We start from the raw sequence: 10,973 nt of genomic DNA, 5'->3' as shown, positions 1-10,973 counted from the left end.
ATAATAACAGCCAGCATTTGAATGCTTATACTGTGAGCCAGGCATTTTATACGCTGAGACTTTACGTTCGTGATCTCATATAATTGTCTCAATCCTCCTAGAAGATAACACAAATCCTGTTCTGATCCCCATCTTACCAACGGGGAAACCAAGGTATTCAGAGTTCAGCCGTGTTTCCTAGAAGTGAGACTGCAGACTCCAGGAGAAGTGATTGTTGGTGGTGACCTGACAGGAATTAAATAACATTGAAGGGCGTTGTGAAAAAAATTAATCCCGTTTAAAATTTTTTTGATCCGTTTAAATGCCCTAAGGAGGATTCTGGTCAGTGTAATGCGAGTTTGTCTTTAACAAGAGAAAGCAGGAGTCAGGCTGAGAACCTCTGGCAGAATCTTAGGTTTTCAGTTACCTTCTATTTAGGGCAGGCCATAATGGGGGATTACTTTAAAAATCAATTTAAGGTGTTTTTAAAAATGAAGTTTCCTGAAACTAATATAACATTGTAAATCAACTCTACTTCAATAAAAATAAATAAAAAATAAATCATGGTTGACTTAAAAGCAGAATGTATTGCAAAAATCTTAAGAGTGGTATAAGCGCAGCTGTGGTTTGGGACATCCTGTCTTTATGCACTGGTGGGGTGTCTGTGCCACCATGCTGACCACTCTGCAGGGTTGGACCCCACAAAGCCACTCAGCTGTCAGGGAAGAGACTGAACGGTTTTCTCCATCTCATTCACTGGCTGAGCAAATATCCAAGCCTTGGACCAGACCAAGGCCCAGGTACTGGGTTTGGTTTTAGTGACAGCATAGGAAATGGCACTGCCATCCTGGCTACCAGGAACAGCAGCTTCCTAGAGATGAACACCCAGCCTGGGAGAGCAAAGGAAGCCAGACACTCACTCCTGTATCTAAAGCGGAGCAGAGACTCTGAGCAGGTTGCTTAATTCGTATATGTAAATGACAAGCATAAACATCCTCAGGCCCACCAGTTGTACAAGATTAACATTAGCCTTGCTGCCAGCTCTGTACCCCACACGGCGTTGCCAATTGGACCCCAATCTCTGCTCACCCTTTCTCCCTTGGTAATAGAAGCCTTGAATTTTAGACATCTAGCCATCCAGAATAAAGACTGCCTTTCCCAGCCTCTCCTGCAGCTGGGCATGGTCATACGGTTATGTCTGGTCCCTAGGATGGAAAGATACTGTGTGTGGCTTCTGAGACATGTCCTTCAAAGAAAGAAGCTTGTTTTTCCCACCCTGGCTGCGCTGGCTGGCATGGAGCAGCCATGTGAGACTCTGAGGCAGAGGCCAAGTGAAGGGGGCTGCAGTGAGTAGCTGGAAGAGGCTGGGTCCCTGATGCTTAGGAAGCCACCATCATACCTGGCCTGCCCCACCTGCCTTCAGAGTTTTATATGTGAGAAGTAAACTTCTGTCTTGCTTAAACCACATTTTTTCCATTTGCTCATTTTGGAAAGCTTTTTATTTACAAAAGAAGTGAGACTACTCTAATGATGCCTCATGTACATCGAACGCAGGACTTCAGCAGCTCAATGGTTAACAACTTCTGGCCAATCTGACTTTTTTCTGTACCTGTCAATCCACTTTCCCCACTCCTAAGTTTCTTAGAAGCAAATTCCAGACATCTGTTTCACTTGTGAACATTTCAGTACCTGTATCTAAAAGACAAGGACTTTTAAAACAATACCATGATCACATCTAAATTTTTATAAGTTTCTTAATTGTAACAAATACCCAATCACTGTTCGCAGGTCCAATTGTCTTAGAAGTGCATACTTTTAAAACTGTGTGTTTGCGTTGGGGCCCAAATAAGGTCTCATGTTGTTGCAATGGATAGATCTTTAAATCACATTTATCCTAAAGGCTGTCCCTATAGAAGGACATTTTCCTCTTTCTCTTCTTTTCCCTTGAAATGTATTTGTTGAAGAAATCGGATTGTTTGTCCTTCAGTTTGCCAGAGTCTACATTTTGCTGATTGCATCCTCTGCTGTTGTTTATCACGTTCCTCTGTTCTCTCAACCTCCTGAAAATTGGCAGCTGGCTCTTCTTTTTTTTTTTACAGTTTCTTACTGTTTGTTTGAACATGTTGTACAAAAGTAGAAAAATAAACATTTCTTCTGCAGCTCCATAAATAAAGGATTAGAGGAAATAACTTAAGGCAGGGTTGGGGCTTAGTGCATAAGTAAGGTCTGGGTCCAGGTTTTCAGATATGCAGGTCTCCACTGGCAACAATTCTCAGATCCCTCATGAGGAGGCAGAAGAGGTTGAATGTGACAGAGGCCTCGAGACAGCCTTGGGACTCCTCCGTTGTGGCCTCCTGGAGCCGGCACAGCCAGTGGTGGAGGCGGTCCGGGGCTGGGATTCTGCTGTGGGCCGAGCCGGGATGCAAGCCTGAAGCTCGGAGTGGATGTGGCGCAACATGTGCAGCGGCTGGTCCAGGATGACCCCCGAGGACGAGTCTGCCACAGCACCCAGGACCTTCAGCGTCAGGTCTAACTCTGCCTCCAAGGCCACAGGACACTCCCACACCTGCCGCTGCCTCAGGTCCCGGGTCCTGGGGAAGCGGTGAGAGCTGCAGCTCCAGTTCTTCAGCGAGAGCGACTCTTCTAAGGCATCCTTGGCTTTCTTGAAGCCCTCCAGCTCCCTTGGCAACAGAGATTGGAACCGGCCCATGTGGCAGCCCTTCCCGGTTGTGGTGGGCTTGGATGTGGGGACAGGGCCTGCTCTGGCCAAGTCCAGCATCACAGTCGCCAACACCAGGACCCAAGCTGCAGCCATGGCTAAATCCCAACTGCTTGTTTGGCCCCATGGCTCTGCTTTTAGCCAGGTTCACTGGGCAATCCTAGCTGATGTGTGTAAAGTGAAAAGGCAAATGGAAACAGGAATCTCCACTTTGATGGCAAAGGCACGAGTGTGGGGGTCCAGTCGCCGAACCAGGTGAGCCCGGACCTGTGCCAGGAAGGAAAGAGATACTGAAATTCAGTCACAGGAGAGAACTTTGCTTCTGAGAAGTCCCTGTGCCTGGAGAATCTCCAGGTTAGGACTCCCGGGGGCAGCCTTTAGCTCGCTGACTTTGGGGAGCCTCCGAATGAGGCCGAGGCAGGTGGAGGGATGGGAAAGTGGCTCGAGGACTCTCACAGTGGGGTAGGGACCTGGCGGGTGTGGGTGAGGCTGCCTGAGTGGCCGAGAAGGGGCATCCCTTGAATGTGCAGAAGTTTTAAAGTTTGCTGTGGTCCCCTTTTCTACTTTTGCTTTTGTTACCTATGCTTTTGGTGTTATATCCAAGAAATTGTTGCCAAATCCAGCGTCATGAAACTTCTCTCTGTTTTCTTCTAGGAGCTTTTTAGTTTTAGGTCTTACATTTGAACACTTTAATCCGTTTTCAGTTTTGTGTATGGTGTAAGGTAAGGGTCTAACTTCGTTCTTTTGCATTTGGATATCCAGTTTTCCCAGTACCATTTGAGGAGACTGACCTTTCCCCATTGAGTGATCTTGGCTTCCCTGTTGAAGATCTTTTGACTACATACGTGAGGGTTTATTTCTGGCCTCTCTATTCTGTTCCATTGGACCATAGGTCTATCTTTATGCCAGTACCACACTATTTTGATTACTGTAGCTTTGTATGTAATGTGTTTTTATTTTTATTTATTTATTTATTTATTTATGGCTGTGTTGGGTCTTCGTTTCTGTGCGAGGGCTTTCTCTAGTTGCGGCGAGCAGGGGCCACTCTTCATCGTGGTGCGCGGGCCTCTCACTGTCGCGGCCTCTCTTGTTGCGGAGCACAGGCTCCAGACGCGCAGGCTCAGTAGTTGTGGCTCACAGGCCTAGGTGCTCTGCGGCATGTGGGATCTTCCCAGACCAGGGCTCGAACCCGTGTCCCCTGCATTGGCAGGCAGATTCTCACCGCTGCGCCACCAGGGAAGCCCTGTATGTAATGTGTTTTGAAATCAGGAAGTGTGAGGCCTCCAATGTCGTTCTTCTTTCTCAAGATTGTTCTGGCTATTCGGGGTCCCTTGAGATCCCATATAAATTTTAGGATTTTTTTCCCATCTGTGCAAATATGCCATTGGGATTTTGATAGGGATTACATTGAGTCAGTAGATTGCTTTGGGTAGTGTGGACATTTTAATGATATTCAGTCTTCTAACTCATGAGTACAGGATGTCTTTCCATTAATTTGTCTCTTCTTTAATTTCTTTCAGCAATGTTTTGTAGTTTTTGGTGTACAAGTCCTTCACCTCCTTGGTTAAGTTTACTTCTAAATATTTTATTCTTTTTGATGCTATTGTAAGTGGAATTGTTTTTGTAATTTTCTCTTCAGATTGTTCAGTATTCGTGTATAGAAATGCAACTGATTTTTGTGTGTTGATTTTGTATCCTGCAACTTGGCTGAATTCATTTCTTAGTTCTAACAGGTGTGTGTATGTGTGTAATCTTTAGGGTTTTCTACGTAAGATCATGTCATCTGAGAACAGATATAATTTCACTTCTTTCCAGTTTGGATGCTATTGATTGATTGATTGATTGATTGATTTATGCTTAATTGCTCTGGCTAAGACTACCAGTACTATGTTTAATAGAAGAGGCAAGAGTGGGCATCGTGGCCTCTTCTAAAGGAAAAACTCTGTCTTTCATCACTGAGTATGAAGTTAGCTGTGGTGTATGTGTTTTCATATGTGGCTTTTATTATGTTGAGATAGTTTCCTTCTATTCCTAGTTTGTTGAGTGTTTTTTATCATGAAAGTATGTTGAATTTTGTCAAACGCTTTTCATGCATTAATTGAGATGATCTTGTAGTCTTTGTTCTTCATCCCATTAATGTGCTGTATCACATGGTAGTTGACTTTTGAGGCTTGCTCAGATGTGGGTATGATTTTTTTTGTTGTTGTAAGAATACTTCATAGATGTTATTTTCTTTCATCAGGAGGCACGTGATGTCGAGTTCTCTCCCTTTGGGATATTAATAGCTGTTAAGGCTGTTAGTCAGGACTTAGATCCATTATTTCATCAGAGCATGCAAAATGGAGATATTCCAATTCTAGTCTTGTTTGGCAACTGGAATAATTCTATAAAAAGAAACTTTTCTGTGGTGGTGTGACTCTATACCTGGGACAAAACTGCATGGAGCTAAACACACACACACACAGAGGACAGCACGTAAAACTGCTGTAATCTGAACAAGGTCTATGCCAATGTCAGTTTCCTGGTTGTGATACTGCTTTATAGTTGTGCAAGATGTTACCCCTGGGAGAAACATGGGTACATGGGACCTTTCTGTACTATTTTTGCAACTTCCTATAAATCTATGAATTAAAAAAAAAGTTAGACAAAGAAACTTCCCTCATCTACTATTTGACTACCAGTGATATAGTTTAAGAAAAGCAGGATGGGGACTTCCCTGGTGGTCCAGTGGTTAAGACTCCGTGCTTCCACTGCAGGAGGCACAGGTCCGATCCCTGATCGGGGTACTAAGATCCCACATGCTGCACGGCCAAAAAAAAGGTGGGGGGATAGATGCGTACTTCTTTGTATTTATTATTTATTTATTTATTTATTTATTTATTTATTTATTTATGGCTGTGCTGGGTCTTCGCTGCTGCACGCACGGGCTTTCTCTAGTTGTGGTGAGCAGGGTCCACTCTTCGTTGCAGTGCGCGGGCTTCTCATTGGTGGCTTCTCTTGTTGTAGAGCACGGGCTCTAGGCACACGGGCTCAGTAGTTGTGGCTCGCAGGCTCTAGAGTGTAGGCTCAGTAACTGCGGCGCACGGGCTTATTTGCTCTGCAGCATGTTGGATCTTCCCGGACCAGGGCTCGAACCCTTGTCCCCTGCATTGGCAGGCGCATTCTTAACCACTGTGCCACCAGGGAAGCCCTCTTTGCCTTTATTTTTACTTAGAATAATGAATTGATGCCTTAGAATTCCCCAGCAGTGACTGATTTTTTAAAAGTATATTATTATGAACTCATTGATTTCCATATATTTTAAGTATTTCAATCAATTACATGATTACTGTTATTGATGCTCAAATTCCTGTCTTTGTTCAGTCAGAACCTCTTCAAGCTGGCTCCTGAGTCCTGACCTGACCCTGAAACCTCTGATTGCTTCCTCTCTGTTTGGTATGACGAGGGGCTCCATGTTCATCTTTGTACATTTCCTGCCCAACTCCTGGGCTCAGATGTTTCTCCAAAGAGCCCTGGGTCCTTTTGCTGTGAAATGACATTTGGATACCAAAGTCCGAGAGCTAAGCGTGCTCACTGCCTCTGGGTTGGTCATTGTTTCCAGGTCTTTTCAGTGAGCAGAGCTAGCAATGGGTTTATATCTCTAAAAACACAAAGTACGTTGTAAGTTCATACTTATACTTAAATTAAAATTTAGGACCACAGGATTTTTGCTCAACCTCATTTCTCTTTTATTCCCATGCTGAGGATCCTGGTTCTCAAGGGGTCCAGGGAAGCCACTACTAGTTTTGATTTTGTCACCATAGCTAGACCTGATCCTGAAAGGAGGGAGTCACCTGGGACAACCCTTGGAGAGCATCTCAGTTACTCACCACAGAGCGGGGAGAAGGACTAAGGCTCAGAGAGTGTGAGGAGCCTTTGCAAGTTTGCACATAAGATTAACTCCTGGTTGCCCATGGCTCTGTTAGGAAATGAAATATCAGGGATACAAGTGAAGCCAGGGTAGGTGTCATGTGGTTCAAATGCAGTTCCTCACCTTCCTTCCCCTACCCCAGAGGAGCCCTGGATCCTGGGGTTGACTTTTCCAGCCTCTCTTCACACTCTGCTACACTTGGCTGCATCCCTAAGCACTACTGTTTCACAACATCATTTTGCCTGGTTTTGTATGTACTTATTCATCTGCAGCTTTCTTTCTCCCCTTCTTTCAGTATTTTGAGATTTGTCCATGTTGATATGTTATTCTAGTTTCATTCATTCATCCATCCATCCGTTCTTGCTGCTGTATACTGTTCCTTACATTACTGTGCCACTGTTTAATCCATTCTCCTAGTGGGAAACAGCTCGTTTCCAATAATTTGCTATTACAGATATTCTTGTAGGTGTCTCCTGAGTATGCATGACTATGTAAGAATTTCTATAGGGTGGCGTGGGCACACTTTTTCTGTAAATGGTGATAGTGAATATTTTTGGCTTTGGGAGACAAGAGGCAAATATATATATTTATATTTATATATTATTATATAGATAATATAGAACAAATAAAACAAATTTCCACGAATTTTTTATTAAAACATTCAAAACTTTATGGACATTAAACTTTGAATTTCATATAATTTTCATGTCGTGAAATACTGTTCTTTTGAATTTTTTTTTTTCAACCATTTGAACACGTTAAAATCCCAGGCTCAGCTTGCTGGTGGTACAGAACAGGAGACAGGCTGGGCTTGGGCCTCAGGCAGTGTTTGCCTCTCCTTGCTCTCTAGGGCTTAAACCGAGGAGAGGACTCGCTGGATTGAAGGGTCCCAGGCATCTTTAACTTTACTAGGCACTGCCAGGTGCTCTTCAAAGTGAATTCTATCAATTTAGACCCTCACCAGAGCATGAGGAGACTTCCTATTTCCCTAGCGTTTTTTCCTTCACTTTTAAAAAATCTTTTTAAAATTTATTTTTAAATTCTTAAAAATTTTATTGAAATATAATTGATTTACAATGTTGTGTTAGTTTGAGGTGTCCAGCAAAGTGATTCAGTTGTGTGTGTGTGTGTGTGTGTGTGTGTGTATATATATATATATATTTTTTTAGATTCTTTTCCATTATAGGTGTACTGAAGATGTTGAGTATAGTTCTGTGTGCTATACAGTAGGTTTTTGTTGCTTATCTATTTTATATATAGTAGCGTGTATATTTTACTCCCAAACTCCTAATTTATCACCCCCTTTTCCCGTTTTTGGTAACCATAAGTTTGTTTTCTATGTCTGTGAGTCTATTTGTTTTGTAAATAAGTTCATTTGTATCATCCCTAGCCCTCTTGAAATCACATCAGATCTCTCCATTTAATGCATTGCTCCTCTAGTTCTAGTTTCATTTATAATCACATTTTGAAAAGTGAAGATAGCACACTGTATGTTCCTTATTACTGAATGAAAGTTCTTTTTGAATTTTATTTACTTTTTATACAGCAGGTTCTTATTAGTTATCCATTTTACACATATTAGTATATATATGTCACTCCCAATCTCCCAATTCATCCCACCACCACGAGCCCCCTGCCACTTTCCCCCCTTGGTGTCCATACGTTTGTTCTCTACATCTGTGTCTCTATTTCTGCCTTGCAAACTGGTTCATCTGTACCATTTTTCTGGATTCCACATATCTGTGTTAATATACGATGTTTGTTTTTCTGACTTACTTCACTCTATATGACAGTCTCTAGATCCATCCACGTCTCTACAAATGACCCAGTTTCGTTCCTTTTTATGGCTGATATTCCATTGTATATATGTACCACATCTTCTTTATCCATTCGTCTGTCGATGGGCATTTAGGTTGCTTCCATGACCTGGCTATTGTAAATAGTGCTGCAGTGAACATTGGGGTGCATGTGTCTTTTTGAATTATGGCTTTCTCTCGGTATATGCCCAGTAGTGGGATTGCTGGGTCATATGGTAATTCTATTTTTAGTTTTTTAAGGAATCTCCATACTGTTCTCCATAGTGGCTGTATCAATTTACATTCCCACCAACAGTGCAAGAGGGTTCCCTTTTCTCCACACCCTATCCAGCATCTGTTGTTTGTAGATTTTCTGATGATGCCCATTCTAACAGGTGTGAGGTGATACCTCATTGTAGCTTTGATTTGTATTTCTCTAATAATTAGTGATGTTGAGCAGCCTTTGGCCATCTGTATGTCTTCTTTGGAGAAATGTCTATTTAGGTCTTCCGCCCATTTTTTGATTGGGTTGTTTGTTTTTCTAATATTGAACTGCATGAGCTGTTTATATATTTTGGAGATTAATCCTTTGCCGTTGATTCATTTGCAAATATTTTCTCCCATTCTGAGGGTTGCCTTTTCGTCTTGTTTGTAGTTCCTTTGCTGTGCAAAAGCTTTTAAGTTTCATTAGGTCCCATTTGTTTATTTTTGTTTTTATTTCCATTACTCTAGGAGGTGGATCAAAAAAGATCTTGCTGTGGTTTATGTCAAAGAGTGTTCTTCCTATGTTTTCCTCTAAGAGTTTTATAGTGTCTGGTCTTATGTTTAGGTCTTTAATCCATTTTGAATTTATTTTTGTGTGTGGTGTTAGGGAGTGTTCTAATTTCATTCTTTTACCTGTAGCTGTCCAGTTTTCCAGCACCACTTACTGAAGAGACTTGTCTTGTCTCTATTGTATATCCTTACCTCCTTTGTCATAGATTAGTTGACCATAGGTGCATGGGTTTATCTCTGGGCTTTCTATCCTGTTCCATTGATCTATATTTCTGTTTTTGTGCCAGTACCATATTGTCTTCATTACTGTAGCTCTGTAGTATAGTCTGAAGTCAGGGAGTCTGATTCCTCCAGCTCCGTTTTTTCCCCTAAGATCACTTTGGCTATTCGGGGTCTTTTGTCTCCATACAAATTTTAAGATTTTTTTGTTCTAGTTCTGTAAAAAATACCATTCGTAATTTGATAGGGATTGCATTGAATCTGTAGATTGCTTTGGGTAGTATAGTCATTTTCACAATATTGATTCTACCAATCCAACAACATGGTGTACCTCTCCATCTGTTTGTGTCATCTTTGATTTCTTTCATCAGTGTCTTATAGTTTTCTGAGTACAGGTCTTTTACCACCTTAGGTAGGTTTATTTCTAGGTATTTTATTCTTTTTGTTGCAATGGTGAATGGGATTGTTCCCTTAATTTCTCTTTCTGGTCTTTCGTTGTTAATGTGTAGGAATGCAAGAGATTTCTGTGCATTAATTTTGTATCCTGCAACTTTACCAAATTCATTGATTAGCTCTAGTAGTTTTCTGGTGGCATCTTTAGGATTCTCTATGTATAGTATCATGTCATCTGCAAACAGTGACAGTTTTACTTCTTCTTTTCCAATTTGCATTCCTTTTATTTTTCTTCTCTGATTGCCGTGGCTAGGACTTTCAAAACTATGTTGAATAATAGTGGCGAGAGTGGACATCCTTGTCTTGTTCCTGATCTTAGAGGAAATGGTTTGTTTTTCACCATTGAGAATGATGTTTGCTGTGGGTTTGTCATATATGGCCTTTATTATTTTGAGGTAGTTTTCCTCTATGCCCACTTTCTGGAGAGTTTTTATCATAAATGGGCGTTGAATTTTGTCAAAAGCTTTTTCTGCATCTATTGAGATGATCATATGGTTTTTATCTTTCAGTTTGTTAATGTGGTATATCACATTGATTGATTTGCGTATATTGAAGAATCCTTGCATCCCTGGGATAAATCCCACTTGATCATGGTGTATGATCCTTTTAATATGTTGTTGGATTCTGTTGCTAGTATTTTGTTCAGGATTTTTTCATCTATATTTATCAGTGATATTGGTCTGTAATTTTCTTTTTTTGTAGTATCTCTGTCTGGTTTTGGTATCAGGGTGATGGTGGCCTCGTAGAATGAGTTTGGGACTGTTACTTCCTCTGCAATTTTTTGGAAGAGTTTGAGAAGGATTGGTGTTAGCTCTTCTGTAAACGTTTGATAGAATGCACCTGTGAAGCCATCTGGTCCTGGACTTTTGTTTGTTGGAAGATTTTTAATCACAGTTTCAATTTCATTACTTGTGATGGTCTGTTCATATTTTCTGTTTTTTCCTGGTTCAGTCTTGGAAGGTTATACCTTCCTAAGAATTTGTCCATTTCTTCCAGGTTGTCCATTTTATTGGCATAGAGTTGCTTGTAGTAGTCTCTTAGGATGCTTTGTATTTCTGTGGTGTCCGTTGTAATTTCTCCTTTTTCATTTCTAATTTTATTGATTTGAGTCCTCTCCCTCTTT

General features: G+C 41.4%; 1 protein-coding gene across 1 annotated transcript; it reads right to left on the bottom strand.

Annotated features, from left to right (window-relative positions):
- Positions 1-1,592: 1,592 nt before the first annotated feature.
- Positions 1,593-2,794, bottom strand: LOC137206473 (interferon lambda-1-like). Its single transcript, XM_067705195.1, is given in 2 exon segments — positions 1,593-2,365; positions 2,368-2,794. Coding segments are annotated over 2 exon segments (573 nt in total). The 3' UTR covers positions 1,593-2,219.
- Positions 2,795-10,973: the final 8,179 nt, after the last annotated feature.

Source organism: Pseudorca crassidens, chromosome 15 (assembly GCF_039906515.1).
Source record: "Pseudorca crassidens isolate mPseCra1 chromosome 15, mPseCra1.hap1, whole genome shotgun sequence".
NCBI lineage: Eukaryota > Metazoa > Chordata > Mammalia > Artiodactyla > Delphinidae > Pseudorca > Pseudorca crassidens.
Note: the sequence above shows the minus strand (reverse complement) of the source record. Positions and strands in the feature narration are given on the sequence as shown.